General features: G+C 42.4%; 1 protein-coding gene across 1 annotated transcript in view; it reads left to right on the forward strand.

Moving 5' to 3' along the window:
• The first annotated feature begins 1297 nt into the window (after positions 1–1297).
• Positions 1298–26206, forward strand: part of LOC146634237 (alpha-2-macroglobulin-like) — a 37168-nt gene continuing 12259 nt past the window's right edge. The window contains exons 1-25 of the mRNA XM_085375226.1: positions 1298–1440; positions 1520–1700; positions 1796–1949; positions 6163–6215; positions 6319–6339; positions 9917–10082; positions 10157–10241; positions 10338–10488; positions 11830–11947; positions 12041–12150; positions 12247–12414; positions 12649–12873; positions 16143–16206; positions 16301–16446; positions 16852–17001; positions 17885–18028; positions 18135–18237; positions 18335–18482; positions 18852–19077; positions 19338–19464; positions 20388–20509; positions 20595–20646; positions 20872–20955; positions 24836–25012; positions 25263–25338. Coding sequence (XP_085231352.1) covers positions 1361–1440; positions 1520–1700; positions 1796–1949; positions 6163–6215; positions 6319–6339; positions 9917–10082; positions 10157–10241; positions 10338–10488; positions 11830–11947; positions 12041–12150; positions 12247–12414; positions 12649–12873; positions 16143–16206; positions 16301–16446; positions 16852–17001; positions 17885–18028; positions 18135–18237; positions 18335–18482; positions 18852–19077; positions 19338–19464; positions 20388–20509; positions 20595–20646; positions 20872–20955; positions 24836–25012; positions 25263–25338 — 3131 coding nt within the window. The 5' untranslated portion in view covers positions 1298–1360. The remainder of the gene's footprint in view (positions 1441–1519; positions 1701–1795; positions 1950–6162; positions 6216–6318; positions 6340–9916; positions 10083–10156; positions 10242–10337; positions 10489–11829; positions 11948–12040; positions 12151–12246; positions 12415–12648; positions 12874–16142; positions 16207–16300; positions 16447–16851; positions 17002–17884; positions 18029–18134; positions 18238–18334; positions 18483–18851; positions 19078–19337; positions 19465–20387; positions 20510–20594; positions 20647–20871; positions 20956–24835; positions 25013–25262; positions 25339–26206) is intronic.

Consider the following 26206-nt stretch of genomic DNA (forward strand, 5'->3'; position numbering starts at 1 on the left):
CTTTGTGTGCATTCCAGGGTGTTCTGCCATTCACACCCTCCTGGGAGCATGGCAGCGGTCGTACCTTCTCTTATTGTTTCATGTTAGGATAAACACATCTATATCTGTTCTAGTCTAAGTGCCTTTTGTTTAGATGAACTGCTGGACTCCCAGGCCAGCAGATTTAGGCAAGTCTTTTACGGGGTCACACTCCAGATCTATGAAGTTTGTCACGATTTGAGCATGCTGTTTAGGGTCCATGGCCACATGTTCCAGCGCTGTAACCATGAGTGAGCTCATGTCATGAATAAATGTATCATAATAAATATCTACTAATATCATAACAGCAGCAAATATTGAGTATATCAGTACAGACTTCAGTCTTTCATGGGTTCAATGCTGATAACTGTTTTTAAACAAACTTTATTTTTTGCATTTGTTAACAAGTATTAACAAACTGTATTAACATTTATGGATTAACACATCTGTATGTGTGTAAAGCATGCCCCCCCCCCCCCCCCCCCCCACAGCCCCTTAGTGAGACAGAACAAACAAAAACCCTTTTCCCGTAAAGGCAAATCAATGAAGACAAATAGAATAACATGGGGTAATACTGCTGGGTCCAGAGGGTCAGAGATAATGACTCATTCTCAGCAATGTTACAGTTTAAAAACCAGACCAGAAATCCCTCCACACTCAGCAGTGTGACTGTCACTGCTGTTATTTCAGTGGGCTGAAGTTTGATCTGTGTTGTTTACTAAAGTGCAACAAAAGCTGTTTAACATGTTTCATTTTTAATTTGGACAGAAACATTGTGATTTTTGTCTTTTAAGCAAATATAGCAGTCTGTGACATCACTGATGAATCCATCCGTTGTGTTTGAGCCTGTTATCACTACACAAACGTTTGTTTAGTCTTTCCCGAGAAATAAAGTCAAAAACATGGCAGTCAGACATCCCAAGCTGAGTAAAGGGCACTGTTGGTGGCTACACTTACTGTAACGCCCAGTGATTTTAGAGAATATCAGTAGTTACACACTACAGTGGGATATCCCAGCACTGGTGTCAAGACAAACATGGACACATACAGAATAGAAATAATATTTTGTGACAGCCGAATTAAACTCTGAGCTGATTTAGAAACATCACCTCGGAGCACTGTATGTTACTGTAATGTTTTACACTGAATGACAAACTTTACTGTTGTCTATAGTTTAGTGTTCAGTGCTGAAAGCAGGAATGGGATTTTGTAAATGTGTAAGTGATAGACTTTGTGGAGATCAGAGTACATGAGTGCGTTTCAAACACGTGGCTGTTATGTGGGTGGGGACGATCAGCCGATATTTAGCCGAAGCTGACACTGAGAACGATCACAACCAGTCATGGACCGTCTCTGGATCCTGAGCTGCACTCTGTGTGTCCTCCTGAGCTGGATACGTGTGGATCAAGCGGTGGCTGAACCGTGAGTTTGTCTTCAGCGTGTTTTTGTCTGTGTGAGTTGTTCACTGCAGTACCTGCTGTATGTGTGATGCTGTATGCAGCCAGTACCTGGTGGCCATTCCTGCAGTTATTGAAGCTGGAGCTGAGGCCAAATTCTGTGCAACTCTCCGACAGCCCAGTGGGACTCTGGTCATGACTGTCACTTTGATGTCCCGAGAGAAGAACACAACCTTATTCACGCATACGTCAAATGAGGCCTTTCAAAACTGTGTTCAGTTTGAGGTTGGCAACCAGCACTTTCACACACAAAGTGTGTGTTAGTTGTTATCGTAAGCATTATAGGCTTTAATGACTATCTAAATATCCCACTGTCTCAGGCTCCTTTGGTACAAAAGGAGGTGCAACATTTTCAGGTGGAGGTACGAGGAGACACATTTTACTCCAAACAAGTCAGAAAAGTGATGATCCGAGCGTCTGATCCCGTCACATTCATCCAAACAGACAAACCCATCTACCTCCCTGGACAAAAAGGTAACAATGTGCTGTTAATATAAGACATGTAGTTCATTCAAATTCCAACATCATGAGCCAGCTGCTCCACCATCTCCAATTTGTGTAACAAGTTTTATGGTCCAAAATTTGGACACACATGCAATGATTGATGTGAAAGTTGTGCTTCATTTAGCAAACGCTTTTCAAGATATTTAATACGGTCCATCGACCGAAATATTTGTTCGCACTTTGAAATCTGAGTCCATCTTTGAATATAACTATTTTAAAAATTCACAGTAATGCAAAATAAAACATGCAGAATACTCAGAGTGCATGACTCCCCCCAAAGGGCAAAGTCCATATTATATCACTCAGACATGATTTATTGTTTGTACCATCTGTCCCCGATTAGAGTCAAATTCATTTTATGTGAAAGTTTAATGGTTTTATCCTTAATAGTTTTATTGTTCACAATTAAATTATGTTCAAACATGGAATTTAAAGCACCAAAGTGGAGGGCCACGGGTGCCAAAATGTATGAAACACATAATTAGACAATAAATGAAATGTCTTGTTAATTAAAATATAAATTAGTGATACCAATTCAATTTAAATAAATTTTATATATATATATATATATATATATATATATATATATATATATATATATATATATATATATATATATATATATATATATATATATATATTAGGGGTGCAACAATACCTGTATCGATATTGAACCGTTCGATACAGTGCTTTCGGTTCGGTACGCATATGTATCGAACAATACAAAATTTCAATTTATTTTATCAACTTTTCTTCTGAGGACGCTGTCTGTGTTGAGAGCTCAGTGGATCTGCGCTCGACAGTGCAGCCTAGGTGGAGTAGTCGAACGCGGTAGGTCGTTAACAGAGATTTGCCGTGTTGTGGCTTTAACGTCATTTCAGATTAACGCTGACAGCACTAGTGGGAACACAACGAATATGACTGCACATTTACGCCGACATCATCCTAGTGCAAAGACAAGTGGAAGCAGACAAAAACAACAAGCACGCATGCTACAAACTTTACCCGAGTCATTTAGACATCTTGGCATACAGCTTGATGTCATCCATGTACAGGAGGTGGCTGACAACTGCTCCGTTCCGTAGTCGGTATCCGTAGCCAGTCTTGTTAATGATCTCACTGAGGGGGTTCAGGCCTATGCAGAACAGCAGTGGGGACAGAGCATCTCCTTGGTAGATCCCGCACTTGATGGTGACTTGTGCTTTGGGCTTGGAGTTGGCCTCAAGTGTTGTACGCCATATCCCCATTGAGTTCCTGATGAAGGCTCTTAGGGTCCTGTTGATCTTCTACAATTCTAAGCATTCCAGTATCCAGCTGTGGGGCATTGAGTCATAGGCCTTCTTGTAATCAATCCAGGCAGTGCACAGGTTGGTCAGTCTGGTCTTGCAGTCTCGGCTGACTGTTCTGTCTACCAGTAGCTGGTGTTTTGCGCCTCTGGTATTCTTGCCAATCCCTTTCTGTGCCCCACTCATGTATTGACCCATGTGCCTGTTCATCTTAGCCGATATGATGCCTGATAGGAGCTTCCATGTAGTACTGAGGCAGGTTATTGGTCGGTAGTTGGAGGGGACCGGTCCCTTCTTGGGGTCCTTGGGGATCAGGACCGTCCGGCCTTCAGTTAGCCATTCCGGGTGTCTCTCGTTAACTAGCAGCTGGTTCATTTGTGCTGCCAGACGCTCGTGGAGTGCAGTCAGCTTCTTCAGCCAGTAGGCGTGAACCATGTCGGGCCCTGGTGCTGTCCAACTCTTCATACTGGAGACCCTTTCTTGGATATCTGCCACTGTGATGGTTACTGGACCCTGTTCAGGGAGGTCGCTATGGTCTGCCTTCAGATCCACTAGCCACTGAGCATTGCCGTTATGGGTTGCGTCCTTCTCCCATATGCTCTTCCAGTATTGCTCCGTCTCCAGCCTTGGTGGTGCTGTTCTCTTATTGTTCCCTTGCCACTGAGAGTACACCTTTGCTGGTTCTGTGGAGAACAGCTGGTTTATTCTCCTGCCTTCTATCTCTCTGGTGTACCTCCTCAAGCGGCTGGCCAAGGCTGTGAGTCTTTGCTTGGCAGTTTCCAAGGCCTCAGGTATGGACAGCTTGCTGTATTTCTTATGCACCTTCTTTGTCGCACCTTTCTGCAACTCCGTTAGTTGGCTAACCTCCCTCCGTGCTACTTTGATCTTGCCCTCTAGCCTCCTTCTCCATGGAGGGTACTGCCCCTTGTGGCTGTTCAACTTGTAGCCAAGCATCTCACTGATCGTATTGTAGATCAGCTTGTTAGTGTTGGTAATCGTGGTTGTAGGTATCGTCCGTAGTGCTGCATTAACATCATCTAGCAGACCTTCTGGAGGTACTTCACGTAATCTTGGTAACCAAGGTTTCAAGCTTGGCCATGATCCTATTTTTTAGGTCAGTTCCTCTCGCACTCAACGATCCTTCTCCTATCGCACTTGGGGCTATGTACCCAATCTCGGGTGGGGGTGACCTGGTGTCCTGACTCCTCCTTGCCGTAGCATTTATGTTGTACCTCGTCAATCTCTAGCTGTGATAGCAGTCCCTTCTTTCGAATGTTGGAACACTGAGCTACTAGTTGTTTCACCGTCATTGTGGATGTTGGGTATCGAAGAATCCATAGGTACCTCATTCTATTCGTGTAGCCCCTTCCGCCAAGGTTACTTGCGTAGTAGCATTCCAACAACGCCCTGTTTTCGTCTCTTGCCCACCGATGCCTTCTTGTTCCAGTAGCCCACTTGTCATCAGGGTGCCCTGGTTCCTCAACACCTGACGCGGACCTTGTTGATCCGGGCGACGTCCGAGCCGGCATGCCTTCATATTTATCTGTCTCGCTCATGTCTGCGGTAGGCTCGCTTAGGATAGGGGGTCTAGCCTTAGGACCCTTACTGGATACAGACGCCCCAGGCAGGAATCGAACTTGCGATCCTCTGCTCCAAAGGCGTGTAGTCTAAAAAATACATATATATATATATATATATATACACATATATATATATATATATATATATATATATATATATATATATATATATATATATATATATATATATATATATATATATATATATATATGTATGTATATACATTAATTAAATATCAGTGATTTCATTTAAATAATGTAATAAGTTATTTGAATGATCTCAAAAAGTTTCTTTTCATCTGGATGTTTTCAGTGGGGAAACCCTGAACCAGTGACTTTGTTTTGTTCCAGCCAGGGTGCGATACCAGAGCTCTGCTTTGCACTTCTTCCATGTAGCGAACGGCAGATTGTTCCTTCAGTGGGCTGGTTTCAGTCATTATGCAAATGTACTGTTTATAAGATTGGGGAAACTTGCAGTCAGCTGAGATTGAAGAAGTCACCTGGATCAATTTCTCCACTGAAAACGTCCAGATGAACAGAATCAACTTTTGGAGATTTACTTACCTGGATAATTGAGCGTACACCAACACACATTTAGGTTTTTATTTCTGATTTCCAGTTTCCAGCACATATTTAATGATCTTTTTATATATTCAATTCATTTTTTCTCATTTTGATTATTTACAAGGATAGTTAATTATTTCATTGTCCAATTATTGGTTTTCAATTTAATTAATTATTTTGTGTTCATTAATCAGTTTTATCTGTCACCCATCAAACTCAGGGACACAGACAATTTAATGCTTTGGCCGGGTGTCTGTTTATTTAGTGTGCCCTGCTTAATGCACACAGCCATTCGGACCTGATGGAGCTACACCACAAGAAATATTTTAAAATACTTGCCGTGTCACCAAATATGATTTTATTATTTTTATGTAGTGCAACCTTCAAGCATTTGGTCGGTCTGTCCACATAACCACCAATTCATATCAGTCCCTTATCTGAGATCTGTATTGACTTGCTGTGTAGGGTAAAAATCAGATGTTGTGTTTGTTGATAAGCTGCAGTGACAGATCACGATGCACTGCAGCACAGCAACCATGAAATATTTAATTGAAAATTGAAACTCAAAATACATAATTTAATTAATAATAAAATTGTTTAGATATTTAATTAATTATTTCCATTTTAATTAGTAATGTAATTAAGTGTTTATTTTGTTAATTTTAGCAGTCATGGCCCCAACCCTAATGGACCTTTGTTTTAAAGTATAAGGAGAGAAACAGAGACACAATCTCTTTAAAATTTTTCTCACAGTGAATTTCAGAGTCGTTGCGATGGATAATAAGATGCGACCGGCCAATCAGCTGGTGAGTTTTTGAACAGTGTTATTAATGATGCTGTTTAGAATTGAGATGCAGTGATTTACACAACAATTTCTTAACTCCACCTGTCTTTGGTTCTTTCTTTCAGTATGATGTCATTGAACTTCAGGTAAGAGAATATCTCCAGAAAAGGTTTTTTTTACTTCTGCTGTAAATGCATCAACACAATGCTGAACACATGGAGTCAGACTTGATTGTTCCCTGCTCACTGCTTATGTACACACTGCTTCTGCAGTATTACTCCAGGTCACTGACAGTTTCAAAACTGGACAAATTGGGTTGCATATATGCAGAGGTGGGTCGAGTATCCAAAAATGTTATTCAAGTAAGAGTAGCATTACTTTAAAATATTATTAAGTAAAAGTGAAAAGTAGTGTTCAAAAAAATACACCAGAGAGATTGCTGCCAGCGCTCGTAGGGTCAGGTGCAGCTGCCATTCCAGCCAGTCTTTAAGCCTGTATAATGATATTGACAACAAAGAGTTGTACTGGTTTTACAGCCAACAGGAAAATGTCCAGAATGCCAGATTCCCAGTCAAGTCCTGCTGTCACCACAACTTTGCACTGCCAGTAAAGTTAGAAAGCTAGCTCCCTGTGACTCATAGCTGACAATGGCCTTACCAGCTTATTATTCCTTTCATTGGTATTATAGAAAATGAACAAATAAACAAATGTTCAAAAGAATTATTGTGTTTTTACACCTGCCTTTTCATTGGCATTGTTGTCATTTTAGAGGCAAGGGAAACGATATATATATATATATAAAAAAACACCCAGCACGCCCCTGCGGGCGGTTTATCCTTCAAGCTCGGGTCCTCTACCAGAGGCCTGGGAGCTTGAGGGTCCTGCGCAGTATCTTAGCTGTTCCCAGGACTGCGCTCTTCTGGACAGAGATCTCCGATGTTGTTCCCGGGATCTGCTGGAGCCACTCGCCTAGCTTGGGAGTCACCGCACCTAGTGCTCCGATTACCACGGGGACCACCGTTACCTTCACCCTCCACATCCTCTCGACCTCTTCTCTGAGCCCTTGGTATTTCTCCAGCTTCTCGTGTTCCTTCTTCCTGATATTGCTGTCATTCGGAACCGCTACATCGATCACTACGGCCGTCTTCTTCTGTTTGTCTACCACCACTATGTCCGGTTGGTTAGCCACCACCATTTTGTCCGTCTGTATCTGGAAGTCCCACAGGATCTTAGCTCGGTCATTCTCCACCACCCTTGGGGGCATCTCCCATTTTGACCTCGGGACTTCAAGGCCGTATTCAGCACAGATGTTTCTGTACACTACCCCGGCCACTTGGTTATGGCGTTCCATGTATGCCCTGCCTGCTAGCATCTTGCACCCTGCTGTTATGTGCTGGTGCATCTTTACACAGCCTTCACTTGGGGTCTTGCCTGGTGTGATAGACCCCAGCCTCTATGGATCTTGTACTCAGAGCTTGTTCTTGTGCTGCCATGATTAGTGCCTCTGTGTTGTCTTTCAGTCCAGCTTTGTCCAGCCACTGGTAGGATTTCTGGATATCAGCCACCTCCTCTATCTGCCGGTGGTATATACCGTGCAGGGGCCTGTCCTTCCATGATGGTTCCTCGTCTCCCTCCTCTTTCTTGGGTTTCTGCTGCCTGAGGTATTCACTGAGCACTCGGTCAGTTGGGGCCATCTTCCCAATGTATTCTTGGATGTTCGTTGTCTCATCCTGGACTGTGGTGCTGACACTCACCAGTCCCCGGCCCCCTTCCTTCCGCTTAGCGTACAGCCTCAGGGTGCTGGACTTGGGGTGAAACCCTCCATGCATGGTAAGGAGCTTTCTTGTCTTTATGTCAGTGGCTTCTATCTCCTCCTTTGGCCAGCCTATTACCCCAGCAGGGTACCTGATCACGGGCAGGGCGTACGTGTTGATGGCCCGGATCTTGTTCTTACCATTCAGCTGACTCCTCAGGACTTGCCTGACCCTCTGCAGGTACTTGGTGGTTGCAGCCTTTCTAGCGGCCTCTTCATGGTTCCCATTTGCCTGCGGGATCCCCAGGTACTTGTAACTGTCCTTTATGTCTGCAATGTTGCCTTCTGGTAGTTCAATCCCCTCAGTTCTGACTACCTTCCCTCTCTTTGTTACCATCCGACTACACTTCTCCAGTCCGAACGACATTCCAATGTCATTGCTGTATAGCCTGGTAGTGTGGATCAGTGAATCGATGTCTCGTTCACTCTTGGCATACAGCTTGATGTCATCCATGTACAGGAGGTGGCTGACAACTGCTCCGTTCCGTAGTCGGTATCCGTAGCCAGTCTTGTTAATGATCTCACTGAGGGGGTTCAGGCCTATGCAGAACAGCAGTGGGGAGAGAGCATCTCCTTGGTAGATCCCGCACTTGATGGTGACTTGTGCTATGGGCTTGGAGTTGGCCTCTTGTGTTGTACGCCACATCCCCATTGAGTTCCTGATGAAGGCTCTTAGGGTCCCATTGATCTTCTACAATTCTAAGCATTCCAGTATCCAGCTGTGGGGCATTGAGTCATAGGCCTTCTTGTAATCAATCCAGGCAGTGCACAGGTTGGTCAGTCTGGTCTTGCAGTCTCGGCTGACTGTTCTGTCTACCAGTAGCTGGTGTTTTGCGCCTCTGGTATTCTTGCCAATTCCTTTCTGTGTCCCACTCATGTATTGACCCATGTGCCTGTTCATCTTAGCCGATATGATGCCTGACAGGAGCTTCCATGTAGTACTGAGGCAGGTTATTGGTCGGTAGTTGGAGGGGACCGGTCCCTTCTTGGGGTCCTTGGGGATCAGGACCGTCCGACCTTCGGTTAGCCATTCCGGGTGTCTCTCGTTAACTAGCAGCTGGTTCATTTGTGCTGCCAGACGCTCGTGGAGTGCAGTCAGCTTCTTCAGCCAGTAGGCGTGAACCATGTCGGGCCCTGGTGCTGTCCAACTCTTCATACTGGAGACCCTTTCTTGGATATCTGCCACTGTGATGGTTACTGGACCCTGTTCAGGGAGGTCGCTGTGGTCTGCCCTCAGATCCACTAGCCACTGAGCATTGCCGTTATGGGTTGCGTCCTTCTCCCATATGCTCTTCCAGTATTGCTCCGTCTCCAGCCTTGGTGGTGCTGTTCTCTTATTGTTCCCTTGCCACTGAGAGTACACCTTTGCTGGTTCTGTGGAGAACAGGTGGTTTATTCTCCTGCCTTCTATCTCTCTAGTGTACCTCCTCAAGCGGGTGGCCAAGGCTGTGAGTCTTTGCTTGGCAGTTTCCAAGGCCTCAGGTATGGACAGTTTGCTGTATTTCTTATGCACCTTCTTTGTCGCACCTTTCTGCAACTCCGTTAGTTGGCTAACCTCCCTCCGTGCTACTTTGATCTTGCCCTCTAGCCTCCTTCTCCATGGAGGGTACTGCCCCTTGTGGCTGTTCAACTTGTAGCCAAGCATCTCACTGATCACTGCTGCCGTATTGTAGATCAGCTTGTTAGTGTTGGTAATCGTGGTTGTAGGTATTGTCCGTAATGCTGCATTAACATCATCCAGCAGACCTTCTGAGTGTACTTCACCTAATCTTGGTAACTGGCTACGGGGGATCCAGGTTTCAAGCTATACCTCGTCAATCTCTAGCTGTGAGAGCAGTCCCTTCTTTCGAATGTTGGAACACTGAGCTACTACTATGTGTAGTAGCTGTCACTGCCACTTGATTTAACAGGATCCTCACAGTAACAGGATTGGACAGTGGCTAAATGAAACATCCAATAGCAGAATACTGCAGCTTTCTTACTCCTTGGACGCTGAGGCCCCTGAGGGACCGTACCAGATCATTGTGTCAGTGGGTGAGAGGAAAATATCTCACAACTTCAAAGTGGAGAAATATGGTAAGTCAGTCTTATTTATTCTTAAATTCTTTGTTGTAATGGAGTGCAAATGCTGACATTCATATTTCCCCCAGTTTTACCCAAATTTGATGTGACAGTAAATATATCTGAAGAAGTGAGTATTGGGCAGGAAGACATTGAAGCTAAAGTGTGTGCAAAGTAAGGAAAAGTTCTTTCAGGACAAATTATGTGTTGTAAAATCTGGAGTTTGGAGAGCAAATGACTCATAATGTTTACTTATTTTTCTTAAAACAGGTACACGTATGGACAGCCTGTACCAGGACGTGTTACAGTCAATGTGTGCAGACCTACTAATTTGTATAGAGGTTTTGGTATATTGGTGCACAGTGAGGATGATTTGGCCCTATTGCAGATAAGTGCGCCCTGCCACACAGAGACAAAGCAGGTACAGTTATGGCTTCATTTCTCTTTTTTTGAAGTCTCTCAGGCAAGCTTCCATGAGTTCAAACCCCATTGTTAGATTCAAAGAAGGACATGGGAATAAAGGATGTGCTTTTGCAACAGGCTGCTCAACAATGTGATACAAGTTCAAACTGGTTGTCTGCTAAGTTGTCTGTTATGTGTAGAAACAATAATCCCTTGAGGCAGGTGTCCTTGTTGTGCTTGGATGGTTCATAGGTCAACATAAAGTACCTGATGCAAATAAAGGAATGAAAGAAAAAAAGCTTTCTCTAGAAATGATCAGGTATGGGGACTGAACTGGAAATGAATGTAAAAGCTGCCAAAGTCTAAACAAAAACTGCTCAAGCAGGAAGAAATTAACAAAGTTTGGCTCTTTGGAAGCCAACAAACAAAAAAAAGGGTGGTTGGGTGAAGATTTTTTTCACAGTACTGTATAACATATATATGGTAGTACTGAGATTTTGAGGATGTAAATGAGATGCTGCTGGGAAATTTAAACGATACAGTGGTTTTGTGAGGTGATACCATCATACTGCTATACAGGCCCAGCTCGACAGGATGTTTGGGATGTTGTGGAGGATACAGCGTCTGTTTTTTCCAAAAAGAATTTCAGATTTCGATTCATCTGAGCACAGAGCAGTGTTTGTCGTTTTAAATGAGCTTTTGCCCAGAAAAGAACGCAGCGTTTCCAGTTCGCATTCACATTTGACTTTTGAACTTTGTGCGCAGATATTGATTTGTGAAAGTGCTCCTGAGGCCATGCAATGATCTGAGTGGCAGAATGATGACAGTTTTTCATGCATTGCTGCCCAAGGACCTGGAGACTGCATCTGATAGTGGATTTCAGCCTTATCCTTTGCATGTTTTGATGACATTATGCGCTGCAGATGATGAGATATTCCCCGTCTTGATAATTTTACATTAATGAAATTATTCTGTCATTGTTCTACAATTTGCAGACACAGTCTGTTGCAGATTTGTAAACCTCCGCCCGTCTGTATTTGTGAGAAACTCTGTCTCTCTATGATGATCTTTTTATACACGTTTATCTGAATGATCTGTTGCCAGGTAACATAATCAGTTGCAAAATGTTCCTTCAGCTGTTTATGTTTAGTACAACTGACCCCTCCAGACTTTTGTCCCCCCACCCTGCATTTTTAAACCATATTGCTTGCATCAAATTCTAAATGAGCTCAAGTCTTTCATGACTCATCTCTAGTTTGAACATTTAATATATTTTATAGATTCGATTGTGAATGAGATTTGATTCTAATTTTGGTTTATTCTTGTATCAGTGATTTTCTTTCTTTATTGCTCTTTCCAGGCAGACAAGACTGGCTGTGCAACTTTTTCCTTCAACATGTCAATTTTTACTAAAATGGACCAAAAGGTGCTTCAAGATGTTCTGGATATCAGGGCCAAAGTGGAAGAAGAGGGAACAGGCAAGTTGTGTTATTCCTTTAAAATGACACATCGATGTGTATTTAACCAAAAAGGCATTCACAGGATTGTAACATGAAAGTTTTTACATTCAGGTGTTTCACTCCCTCAAGAGAAGAGAGTCACGATTTCTTACGTCCTTGGAAAAGTGTCTTTCATTAACGTGCCCAAGGTTTGGGAACGGGGATCTAATGTGGAAGGAAAAGTAAGCCTAACATGTTGTTTTCAGCTCAGTTTGTCGTACAAAGCACATTTAAATTGTTTGTATTTTCCATTGATAGAGCATTGTGTTATTCAACAGGTCAGAGCAGTGTACCACAATAATACACCAGTTTGTGACGCACCGGTCTACCTGTTCACGGGACAAATGTGGCAAGCACGCTCACTACAAAATCTGACAACTGACAGCAACGGTGTGGCCTCATTTTCTTTCAGCACTGATAACTTTGACCAGGATATCCAACTCCATGTGAGCTGACACACGGAAACAATGTGTAATTTAATGCAGCCATGACAGCAGCAAGAAGCCACAATTGGTTTGTGATAGGCTGCAAATGTCCAAATACCTCCCACAGTAGGAAGCTGCAATCCTGAAACAGTTTATGACTCATCTTCCTCCACCTTTGCCTTGCTTATAAAGCCTCGTTGACCAATGTTATTTGTAGATCAAGTTTTTAAATTTTTGTTTCCTATCCCCAACTAGGCAAGCCTGACACCAACAGTGGGCTACCCGGGATATAGAACTGCATACTATGACAGGGGATTTCACACATTATCCATGTCCCAGCCGTCTTCTCCCGATATTAAAACAATCAGCTCTCTAGAGGTACAGAAGAAGGATAAATCACTTCCCTGTGATGAAGAAGACATATCAGTCAACTACACTATAGTGGGAGAGTCTCCGGGGTCTGTGGATGTCATTTATCTGGTGAGTTATCTCTGGGTTTACTACAAAGTTGAACATGACCAGACTTTTTGTGTGTTTGCTAAAAAACTACTGTTGTAATGCCCATCATGACTGAAGAAGAAACTTTCAGTCCATCATGAGAATCCAGCAGCTTCGATCTATTTCAGCATAAATACTGATCCAGCCCAAACTATATGCTTTAGCAAAAAGGAAAAAGCCTAAACGTAAAACTCGGAGGGCGTCTGTCTCCTGAATCCAAAGTGGAAGCTGGTTCCACAGACTTCAGGTCTGGTCCCTGTGCTTTGTCCCTCATCATTTTCTGTCAGCTTAGTAATTAGCCTCAGTGTTTGGTCCTTTGTTCATGATATCCTTAGTTTTCTCTCTCTGTTAAGTATTTATATTCTTAGGCCTTCGTAGATTTAGTCATTTCTGTTCTCAGTTAATCAGGCTTTCCCTGTGTTTCCCCTACACTTTTCAAGTCTCGTCTTTTAGTGACTCCACGTTTAGTTATTTTCTGTTTTATTTTTCTAATCCTTTGTTTTGTGCATCTTAGGATTCTCAGGATTTGTATGTGTAAAAAGAATTTATGTGTGCATAAAAAAGAATTTGTGTGTGGACTTAGCCAAAAAATACGTGAGAAACTCTGCACTCAAGTTTCAAGTTACAAGTACAAATTTTGACCCTATTTTTCTTCCTTTCATCTGATTGGCCAATGTCCTGTCATATAGTTAGGGCTGGACCAGGTGACCCTGAATCCTCCCTTAGTTATGCTGCAATAGACGTAGGCTGCCGGGGGATTCCCATGATGCATTGAGTGTTTCCTTTCCAGTCACCTTTCTCACTCACTATGTGTTAACAGACCTCTCTGCATTTAATCATACCTGTTATTAATCTTATTGTAGGGTCTACCTTACAATAGAAAGCACCTTGATGTGACAGTTTTATTGATTTTGTACTGTATAAATAAATTGAATTGAATTATTTCGATTGATTCTCACTGAAGGCATCAAAACATCAAAATGAATGAACACATATTTAATCATTTGGTGAACAATGCTGAGCACTTGTTGGCCTTTTTTGCGCTCTATCTCATCCCAAACCATCTCCTTTGAGTTTAAGTCAGGTGACTGTGGAGGCTAGGCCATCACTCTCCTTCTTGGTCAAACAGCACTCACACAGCCTGGAGGTGTGTTTGGGGTCGTTGTCCTGTTGGAAAATAGATGATGCAATGGCATGTGGCTGCAGGATGCTGTGGTAGCCATGCTGGTTCAGTGTGCCTTCAGTTTTGAATAAATCCCCAACAGTGTCACCAGCAAAGCCCCCCCCCCCCCACACACACACACACACACTATCACACCTCCTCCTCCATGCTTCACAGTGAGAACCATGCATGTAGAAACCATCCATTCACCTTTTCTCTGTCGCACAAAGACACGTCAGGTGGAACCAAAGATCTCAAATTTGGACTCATGAGACCAAAGCACAGATTTCCACTGGTCTAATGTCCATTCCTTGTGTTTCTTGGCTGAATCGTAGCATAAACGAATCACTCACTCACTCACTCACTCACCCCCTCCCTCCTGGCTCACAGCTTCTTCTTCTGCTTGGTTGGCAACCAATGTTAAGGCGCATTACCGCCCCCTGGCTCACAGCTCAGTGGACATTTAGATGAGAAAATATATATTTAACACGTGAGGAAAATACTAATAAAATAAAATAAAAATAAATAAAATAAATGTTACCTTTAGAAATCTTTTTTTTTTTTGCTCTTTTTTGCTCTATAAAAATGGTTGTTTTTCTTTTTCAATCACTTATCTTACCTGTAGGATTTACTAAAAAATGGAAACAAATTAAGTTTGAGTGAAAATGTAAATTTTTTGCACTCTCTGGTCAACTGACTCAGTGACTCAAATGACTCAAAACACCCGATTCACTTTGGTGAGTGACTCACTAAAACTCGATTCAGCAAAAAGAATCAAATTTACCATCACTACCTGCTAGTGGAACTCTGTGTGGCATTTATCTGGACTCTAATCTGAGCTGCTGTTAACTTGTGATTTCTAAGGCTGGTGACTCTGATGAATTTATCCTCAGCAGAGGTGACCCTTGGCCTTCCTTTCCTGGGGCGGTCCGCATGTGAGCCAGTTTCATCGTAGCACTTGATGGTTTTTGTGACTGCACCTGGGGACACATTCAAATATGAATTCTAACAGTTGTGTCAGCTGTTCTGTCAGCCGTGTACCAACCTGACTTTTGCACAAAACAACTGATGGTCCCAACCCCATTAAGAAGGCAGGAGATTCCACCAATTGACACTGATAAGGCTCACCTGTGAGGTGAAACATGTCAGGCGAGGGTTTGCAGCACTGTTGTGCAGCAAAGTTGTGTACAGGGCTTTGAGTGCTCAGAAGGAGTAGAAAAGCGCTATATAAGAACCAGTCCATTTACCATTACCATTCACTGCCAGTAAAGCAAAGGGCAGCTCTGAGGACTCTAAAACATAAAACATATTTAGAGATATTTATATACTTTTCTTTGCTTCAGTATGCATCTACATTGTAGAAAGTATTAAAATAAAAATTAAAAAAACACTGAATGAGAAGGTGTGTCAAAACTTTTAACTGGTAGTGTATATCCACCAGTGTTGGTCAAGTTACTTGAAAAAAGTAATCAGTAACTAATTACTGATTGCTTTCCCCAAAAAGTAATTAATTACTTAGTTACTTTTTAAAAAAACGATTTACAACCTGAAGAGGTGATAAAGCGATAGATCTTTCAGCCCAATTCTACTTTTTCAGAATCCGCGAGTTTCTCTGTGAGTTTCCCATTACGTCGTAGCTACTCGGTGCTTGCTCGGAAGTTTAGGGTTTTTTTTCGCTGTAAAAAGAAGTTTTCTTCCCACGCACAGCGGACGCTAATGTTTTTGTCACTTTTTACGGAATCAAACTCAAAGTAAGGTCAGTACTTCCACGCTTTAAACGCTGCACGCTCATACTCTCTCCCACAATCAATATGTGATCCACTGTTGATCTGCACACAACTGTTGTCACTAACGGCGCACTCGCTTACGTCACTGTCGTGAGACATTCTCGCAAAAAATCACGGTTTTAGTAACGCAGTAACGCAGCGTTCCTACGGGAAAGTAACGGTAATCTAATTACCGATTTTGCAATAGTAATCCCTTACTTTACTTGAAAAAAGTAATCAGATTACGCGTCACTGCCCATCTCTGATGTCCACAGATATCAGTGCTAGTTCATTCTTGTTTTTAAATGATTTCTGTCTTCCAGGTGTTGTCCAGAGGAGCTGTCACCATGCAAGGACAAACACGGGTTCAAGTGCAAGATAGATCGGGTAAAATTTCCATATTTCCACAAATGCCACAGCCAAGCATTGGCGTTGGTCTGTTTTGTTGATCTGTGGATGCATGTTTGGACCTGTGTTTCAGTGAATGAGGGCCAGGTGTCCTTTAAAGTCAGAGTGTCTCCTGAGATGGCTCCAGAGTTCCAGGTTGTGGCTTATGCCGTCCTGCCAAGTGAGGATGTAATTGCCCACAGTGCTGACTTCTCTACTGAGAAATGCTTCAGCAACAAGGTGAGTGTAATTCTAGAGGTGTGCTGTGTGTTTGGTGTCTGCAGTCATGCCATGTCGTTCAAATCAAAGTCAAATTCAGTTGGCTAAATCACCTGAGGATTTCTAGCATCAGTAAATGGACTGGTTGTTGCACAGCTGTTTCTACTCTACCTGAGGACTCAAATTGCTTCTTTATATGACCTCATGACCCGCTCACTCCCATTTATACAAGCACTTTTTCAATGATGATGCAAGTCCTACCTATCTAACACTGACACAGTGTTCATACAGTGTCCAACGTGGGCTACAGCCATCACATGGGACTCATGATTTGTCACTCACCACAGTGAAGCAGCTCATTTAGCCAGCTGTGAGTGGGGACTCATCACAGTCACTAAACTTCTACGGGTGTTTTGTGTGTGTCAGGTGTCAGTGGAGTTTTCACCGTCTTCAGCCGTCCCAGGTGAAGAGACCAACATGCAGGTGACGGCCCTGCCACGTTCTCTGTGTGGTGTGAGCGCCATCGACAAGAGCGTTCTCATCAAGGAGCCTGGGAAGACTCTGGATGCAGATAAGGTAACTGCTGATATTAACACCAGTGAGGTGGACACATCCCTTATTTCCAGAGCCCGTAGTGTCGTGAGTTACCAGCAGCTCATGCCTTCGCTCCGGTACTTGTGTCCTGATAAGTATTCTTTGGGCAGTCGTACATTGAACTGTTTTAAACAGTCAAATGCTGAGTTTGTCTTAAAGCAAACTGGTATAAAAAATACAAGGTTACAAATGCATGTGTCTGTGATGACAGTCTTTCTAGCGAGTAAGTAAGTACCATGCTTGTTGCTCATGTGGTTGCAGACAGCAATATTTTAATCTTATAAAATTAATTCCTTTTGAGCAAATTAATATTTCAGCATGGAGATAAATCCAGGATCATGACCTTTTTTTTTTTAGCAAATAATTCAACCATGCAAACAAGTGTATGACCTGCCAATCACTGTCTGCTTTACTCGAGAAGAATTTAACTTTGCACCAAAACTGCTCAAATACACGAGTATTTGTTGATGTTAAACATACAGCAAAACCTGGAAAAAGTGATACTTGGTGAGTTTAAGGAGCTACAGAGACAGCTTCAAATGGAGAACACTTACTGTAGCCATATAAGTCACTAAGAACGATGTGGTGTTTATAGTAAAATTGTAGAACTTCTGTAACATTTGGTAAACAGATACTTCAACTACAACACCTCACATCTGCGAACACTTACTGCTGACTTGATCATTTTTATTTATTTATTTTTTCAGAATTCTTCTTAGATAATGTAGCAATTGATTTGAGCCTAATCTGTACTTGTATTTACACCAGTACTACAGGTAAGAGTTAAAAAACACATGTGGATCAAATGTGACCAGGCAGGCAATAAATGTTTGGAGGTTTTGCTGATCTGCACTTTTCTTTTCAGATATTTGACTTGCTCCCACTCAAGAAATCCTCAGGTATCCCGTATGAGGTTGATGATGCTACAGAATGCCTTAATGTAAGACCAAAAAGATATGTTTTGCCGCACCCCAGTCAAGGGCAAAATGATGCTTATGCAGTTTTCCAGGTAAAATACAAGTATACCTGTGAGTCCGTCAAACTTAATCTAAATACAATAGTTTTTGTTGTTGCACCAGTTTTTGCTGATCTTTGTGTGCTGCTGAAATATGTAGAAAGTCGGACTGAAGATGGCGACAAACTTGCTTATTCGATTGCCTTCATGCCTCAAGTTCAAAGGAAAAGTCTACTATGATGGCTCTCCTCATGTCTACTATGGTGAATCATTCACTTGTTTGTGTTGTGTCTGGCTATAAATTTTGCTTTGTATTTACCAAAAAGAAAACAGGAAATTAATTTTTCTTTTTTTATTTAGCTATGGCTCCCCGGTTTGGAGATGGTTCTATTCAACTAAGTAGTCCTGGTCTGGGATCTGCTGGGCATCTTCCTCCTGAAGCTGCACCAATAGAGACAGCTCGCTCTTTCTTCCCTGAGACGTGGATCTGGGATCTGGTGGAAGTTGGGTAAGTATCTGTTGTGAAGAGATCTGGTGCATATTCCATTTTAAAAAGTTTATACGATCACATTTAGAAACCCATGTGACCTTTCTGCTGTGTCTTTGCACACATGAAAAAGATGAAAATAGAATAATTGTGAGTTTTTTCTTGAGCATGTTTTGATGCTTCAGGCTGATGTTTTGTCATATTTAAAGTTTTGTGGGATACATTATTTCACTGTCATCAGCACCGTGGAGCTCTTTTACTTTGTCAATGCAACATATACAAGTCATTCACACTGCAGGATGTAACTACACTGTTATACAAGTAATTTACAGACATAAAAACATGTTTGATTATGTTACAGAATATGTTTGTGTGTATCTGCTGCTTCAGAGACGATGGAAAAAGGGGCGTGTCCCTGACTGTCCCAGACACCATCACCACCTGGGAGACGGAGGCTTTCTGTTTGTCCTCTCAGGGTTTTGGTTTGGCTCCTCGTAAAGAAATGAAAGTCTTCCAACCTTTCTTCCTTGAACTCACCATGCCCTACTCCATCATCCGGGGGGAGCACTTTGAACTGAGGGCGACTGTCTTTAACTACCTGACCAGCTGCATCATGGTAATGAATGATTAAAGTGTTTAGATACATGTCTGTTCATAGCCAAGGAAAGCCATACTGAAAACATGACTTTCTAAGCAAAATTTATATCATAGTTATTAAAATACAATAGAAAATATCTTTTCTTTGGCAATATAACCATGCAGGATGCAGGCCGTTCTTGAAGGGCCCCTGCTCACCAACACCTGCAAGCTCACCTGTAGGTGTGTTCACATTTGAACTCAGCTTTAAATGTAGCCATGTCTGTGTTCCTCGTACAGGTTACTGTCACTCCTGGGCCGTCCTCAGATTACACCCTCACGCCTCTCTCTGGTGATCTGTACACATCCTGTTTGTGTGCCAACGAGCGCAAGACCCTCAGGTGGACCATGATCCCAACAGCCTTAGGTGAGGATCAGGCTTTGGTCCTCCACACTGCCAGGAAACCGCTGTGTGGCAGGCTGAGTACGACCCAAGTGCAGCACCCAGAAGCAGGAAGTGAACTCTCAGGAAGTGACTTAAAAAGAATCCACATAAGATGGCTAAATAGAATAAATGAGATTAAAACAATAAAGAGCAATTATAAAAACACTATGTGAGAAATACTGCTGAAATATAAGTTATCATAATGAAATGAGAGAATCTGAGCCCCAATAAGCTATATTCATGGAATTTAGAAAGCTGTGTGTGCATTAGACCACAGTGAGTGTGCAGTGTAGAGCTAGGACATGTAGACAGTCAAATGCAGCTGCAAATCCAGGTAAACCAAGAATATAACCCCTGTGTTTGGAAGGCTAAACGTGGGGGTTGTAGGGAGTGGGGCAGAACGTCTATACCTCCAGCCTGAGGGCAGCAGCTGCCTCCATCCTCATGCTTTACTTAATGCAGCTGTCTTAGCCAATTACAAGTCATTTTGAAACCTTCCTTTCAATTCATTATGCATGCTTCCCTTGCACAGTATCATTAGAACAGACTGTTTGCAGTTGCATTGCCATGCAAATGATTTCTTCTTAATCTTAAATGGATCTTATGATTTGCAGTACTTTGGCCTCCAGCAGGACTCAGCAGCAACCCTGACATCATTTTGGACTGTTTTTTTTTTCAGCTCATGTTTTTCATGCCTGATGCAGTAAAATTTCCAATTGTAATTGATCTTACCTTCGATTTAGAACCAACATTAAATCTAGATTTAGATCTAGTGTGATCACAGTTAACCGCCTCCTTTTGTCCCAACACATTTCCTTCTAGTTTCTACAAAATCTGTAAAATAACCTCGGTAACCTTTATTTTAATGGAGAGACGAAGAAGGTGACCTGTGCTGCTGCTTTTAGGGGCTGTGAATGTGACTGTGTCTGCTGAGGCCGTAGCGTCCCATGTGTCATGCGATAATGAGGTTGTGAGCGTACCAGACAGAGGTCGCATCGACGTGGTCACCAAATCTCTCATAGTGAAGGTCAGTGTCATAAATACAAGACGAGAAAAACATTTTTACTCATAAAATTTAAATTGTTACTCATTTTAAAGATACTTTTCCTCAGGCTGAGGGAAGTGAGACGACAAAGACGTACAACTGGCTTCTTTGTCCAAAAGGTCAGTGTGATGTCCATCAGTTACAAAGTTTAAATAAAGAAATGACCTAAATGCTCAAAGTTAGCAGTGGAGTGCACTGTGTACATAAAATGTGCCAAATTTTCATCTTTTACTTTCACAAAATGTAACGATATGTGCTGAAGATCAGGCCACCTGGTGACTTTGGACAGTAACTCTGTTGTAGTCGTGACTTCCTGATTGGACGTTTGTTGTGTCTGTACACAGGAAGCCCGCTGACGGAGGAAGCAGAGATACATCTGCCTGAGAATGTGATAGAAGGATCTGCCCGCACTTCTGTATCAGTCCTGGGTAAACCTCATCATTTCATCTCAATTTTGATTCAGCCAAATAAAATATGGCAGGTTAAAGCTTTGTTAAAAAGGCAAATTACTAAAACAACAGAAAATAAAAGAGACGTCATGTTCAAGTAAAAGTAAAAACCGTATTCAGCTTTTAAAAGATGATTTCATTTATAGATAGACCCACGTCTTCCTGGCCTTGTGTGAAAAAGAAATGGACCCCAAAAAGGCTGTTTGTGCCATTCTGTGCAGGAAGAACTGCAGTCTAGCTTTAGTCATAAGTGTGTTTGAAACGCTGAGTTTTGGCCCAGTCACACCAGAGGGTTTTCCAGCGCAATCGTTCTGGTCATGCAGAATCATGTCAGTAGGATTTAAGTCCAGATTTTAACTCGGCCACTTTCTGGTGTCCTGGATCATTTTCCATCTTAACCCTCTGGGGTCGACGTATGCGCCGACACGTCAAAATCACATGACCAATTTAAGACAACACAGCTACAAGATAGTGAGGGGATTTCTTTCTCTTGTTGGAGAACCGGCTCTTTCGGCTCGGCGCATTAAAAAGAGCCAGGACTTTCAGCTCCCAACCGGCTCTTCAGGTTGTTTTGTTGGTCGAAAGTAACGGACTTCAGACTATATACCAGTTCTTGAATTGTGTCGATGGACCACGTAAAACCAGAGTTATGATAAAAAATACACATAAAGTTTTTTTCTGAACAAAACAGCGGCGTTTACAGCAGGAAGAACTGTAAAAACGGCGTTTTCTACAGACAGCGCTAGCAAACACTCTCTGCTTGTGCGTGAAAAAATAAAAATAAAAAACACTCCTTCCCTATTGGTGTTAGAGTTTACCATGTCAGCCAATCAAAAAATGATATGGCAACATGTGACGCTTGGTTATTTAGGGAGAACGGCATTTTTAGTAGTGACGGAAAGCGAGCAAAAGAGAGAGAGAGCGAGTTTTCATATGTCACACATTAGTGACGTTTAGCGTGTTTGGAGGCTGTAGTTAGTGTGTTGTGTAGTTATTGTGTTGTATTGTGTGTCAGACTGCTGAATGTCACATTTGCTCCAAAAACGCCGTCAAAGGCAGAGTCCAGTGTAAACGCTGTTCCCACATGGAAAACTGGACTGATGCTCCTCCTGCTGTCAGACCTGGTTTAGGCCTGTGCTGTTCTCCTCTGTCTTATACTGAACACAAATCATTTGTGTGCCTTCTTATTTGATGCAGAACTGATTGTTCTGTAAATAGATTTAAATGGTTATGTAAAAAACGCCTGAGGCCTGGGCTGCATTTTTAGGTAAATAGTACCATATAACTTTGTTGTTTGCAAAATTTGTGCATAATTTTTAGAAATGTACAATTTCTATTTGCATTTCAAGTTATGAAAATGATTCTTTAAACATGTTTGTGGGTTTTACAGTAAAAAATTTAACTTTTTCTACTCGGATTTTTGACATTTTTGTCTGAATTTAGATCAATTGTGCTAATATAGTATGCCAAAAGGAAAAAATAACTCAAATTTCAGATATTTAAAGCTGTGCTGAAAGTAACGATACCAAACAAGGCAAGATAAACAGTTTTTAAAGGTGAGCTATAGAGGTAAAATCAAAAGTAGTCAAAAACGGCCAATTATACCCTGACCCCAGAAGGTTAAATGCCCAAGTTTTAGATTTAAGGCACAAACTGATAGCTGGACATTCTCCTGGTAGAGAGTTCTTCCCTCCAGGTCATGGCGAGCTACTGAAACAGCAAAGGCATGATTTAACACTGGGCACCAGCTGCCTTAACCAGACTCCTCCGTCACTAACCACCTGAACCCAATGCCCCACCCCTCCCCTGCAGCTGAGCTGCAGACAAACCTACGCCACACAGCCCCAGAGCATCAAATTCAAATTCAAATTCAAATTTTATTTGTCACACACACACAACCATACACAGTATGACATGGGGGTGAAATGCTTGTAGCTGTACAATGCCCGACCATTAAATGACAGAAGAAAAGTTTTACAATATTTACAATTTACAGTTTACTACAGAATTTACAAATTAACTTAGGAATTTACAGGAAAGAATGTGCAAATAGCAGAAGAGATTATAAAGGTTATAAAGATTATAAATTATAGGAATTATAGGATTATAGGAAATGTGTGGTGGTGCGTGTGGTGACGTGTGTGAGAGTCCAGTCTTATAGTGATGTGTGTGGGAGAGTCCAGTCCTACCCCTGGTTCAGGGCCCGAATAGCCTGTGGGAAGAAGCTCCTCCTCATTCTCTCTGTTTTGGCCTTAAGGGAGCGGAAGCGCTTCCCAGACCTCAACAGTGAGAAGAGTCCATTGTTGGGATGGGAGAGGTCCATCATAATCTTCCTAGCTTTGGACTTGCACCGCTTGGTGTAGATGGACAGCAGGTCAGGGAGCTCTGATTGAATGATGCGTTCTGCCGAGCGCACCACTCTTTGCAGATCTCGTCTGTCCTGCTTGGTGCTGTTCCCAAACCAGGTGCAGATGTTTGCCGTCAGGACGCTCTCGATGGTGCAGGAGTAGAAGTTCTTGAGCACCTTCAGTGGCAGATGGAAGTCTCTAAGTCTTCTGAGGAAGAAGAGACGCTGACAAGCTTTCTTAACCAGGGTGTTGATGTGACAGGACCATGACAGGTCCTGAGTGATGTGGACACCCAAGTATCGGAAACTGTCCACTCTCTCCACTGGCGTGCCACTGATGATGAGGGGTTTGTAATTCCTCGCCTGCTTTGTAGTGAAGTCCACGATCAGGTCCTTAGTCTTGCTGATGTTTAGGAGGAGGTTATTCTCCTGGCACCAGGTCTCCAGGTTCCTAATCTCCTCCAGGTAGGCCGTCTCGATGTTGTCGGAGATCAGGCCCACAACAGCAGTGTCGTCAGCAAACTTGACAATGGAGGTGGTGTCGGATGTGGCTACACAGTCATAAGTGTACAGTGAGTACAGCAGGGGGCTTAAAACACAGCCCTGAGGCACTCCAGTGCTGAGTGAGATGGAGGGGGAGACTTGTTTTCCCACCCTCACTGTTGGGGTTTGTCTTTGAGGAAGTTGAGGATCCACTGACACAGTGATCACACAGTTGGTATGATGTTCTTTCTATGAAATGATGCGTCACTTTTAAGCCAAATGCCACAAAACTCAAAACGTTTTCTCTTCAGTCCATAAAATATTCTCCCAAATATCTTGTGGAGCATGGAGATGTTTTTTGGCAAATGTGAGATAAGCTTTTGTGTTCTTCTTGGTCAGCAGTGGTTTTGTCCATGAATGCTGTTTTTGCCCCGTCTCCTTTGTATTGTTGAATTGTAAACTCTGACCTTTACAGAGGAAGGCAAGGCCTTCAGTTCTGGGTGTTGTTGGGATTCGTTTGACTTTTTCGGTGAGTCGTCGATGTGCTAATGGAGTAATTTCGGCCACATCTTTTCTAGTTTTCTCAGTTGGTGGATAATGGGTTCCAACATGGTGCACTGGCGCTCCAAAGCTGTAGAAATTGTTTTTTAACCCTGTCCAAACTGATAGATCTCAAGACTTCTCGCCTATTTTTGAATTTCTTTTGGTCATGGCAACGACGTGTTTCTTCTGGACGTCTTTTAGCCTGCTTCCCTTTGTCAAACAGATTGTACTTGAGTGATTTCTTGATCCAGCAGGTCTGGCCTTAATCAGGCCTGGGTCTGGTTGGTGAAATGAAACTCAGTCTTCCCAGAAATATTTGGTTAATCACAGTCAATCTACGATTTTCAGTTTGGATGTTTTTTCGCTCAGCAAATGAAATCATCATTTAAAATTGCATATTGAAGTATTCAGGTTATCTCTGCCCAATAATACAAAGTTGTTTTACACTAGTTTTGTTAGTTTTAGTGAATCAGTGTTTTTGATCAGGTGACATCCTCGGCCGGGCTCTGAAGAACCTGGATGGATTGCTGCAGATGCCGTATGGATGTGGGGAGCAGAACATGGCTCTCCTGGCCCCCAACATCTACATCCTCCACTACCTGAAAGGCACACAGCAGCTCACCGCAGCCATCATGGAAAAAGCTACTAACTTCCTCACCAGTGGCAAGTTTTTATTGTTTCCTCTAAGAAGGAAATCATTTGAATCACTTCAACACACACGGTTCAAGAAACAAGCCGACAGGAGGCAGAACATTAGCCGCAGTTTCTGGTCAAATGTGTAATTTTCCTCATCTGTCAGCAAGAGTCATTGAATTTCCCAAATCTCGATGTACACATGCAGATCCATAAACAAATGGAGTCCAATCATCACCATAGCAACAATGTCTCGATCATGGTGTCCCTGTTGTTACAGGATACCAAAGACAGCTCAACTACAAAAGTGCTGACGGTGCTTACACCACATTTGGAACAGGACCAGGAAACACTTGGTGAGAACATCACTGATCAAACATGTCACAAACCAGAGAGGTTACACTGGTTTTTAAATGTCCCACCAAACAGAAGACGTTTCTTCAAGTTTTACTACCCATTAATAACATAAACATGTCTACCTCTAATACTTAAAATAATTCTCCATTTAATCCTTTGACTAAGCCAACATTAACAATACCTTTTGGTTAATACTGTGTAATTTAGTAGGTAGGAAGGAGCATTAGAGCCACATAAAAATGTTATTGATCATTATTAGAATAAAGTCGAATTTTAAAGCTTAAAGTTATTTTACTTTAAGAAAAAGTCTAAATACTATTTCAATAGTAAAGTCTTAATCGTGTTTTGTGAAAAAAGTCAAATTCAAATCTAAGAAAACAGTTGAAATGATTACAGTTGTTGTTTCAAACGATTGCTATACCCTGTATAAAATGCCTTGAGTAGATGTAGTGAAATAAATCAGTGGTCTTGTGATACAGCATAGATCCTCTTTATTCCACGAGCGTGGAACCATCGGCATCCTTGCATCTGTACATTAGCAGCCATTTCCTTTTATACAAATCTAACCACATGCAGCTTTCTGCACCACTTTCTGCTTTTCAGTGTACTTATACTTACTGCCACGCTGTTTTTATTGCTACAAGTGACATCAGTTCCTTCCTGATAGCTCAGTAGGTAGAGTGGTTGCCCCATGATCGGAAGGTCGGGGGTTCGATTCCCCTTAACAGCTACCCTGAGGTACCCCTGAGCAAGGTACCGTCCCTACACACTGCTCCCCGGGCGCCCAATGGCTGCCCACTGCTTCACTGAGTGAATGGGTTAAATGCAGAGAGCAATTTCCCCACGGGGCTCAATAAAGTACAATAA

The sequence above is a fragment of the Diplotaxodon limnothrissa genome, linkage group LG3 (genome assembly GCF_057381915.1).
Source record: "Diplotaxodon limnothrissa isolate DT_005_m linkage group LG3, D_limnothrissa_male_GT1.1, whole genome shotgun sequence".
Classification (NCBI taxonomy): Eukaryota; Metazoa; Chordata; class Actinopteri; order Cichliformes; family Cichlidae; genus Diplotaxodon; species Diplotaxodon limnothrissa.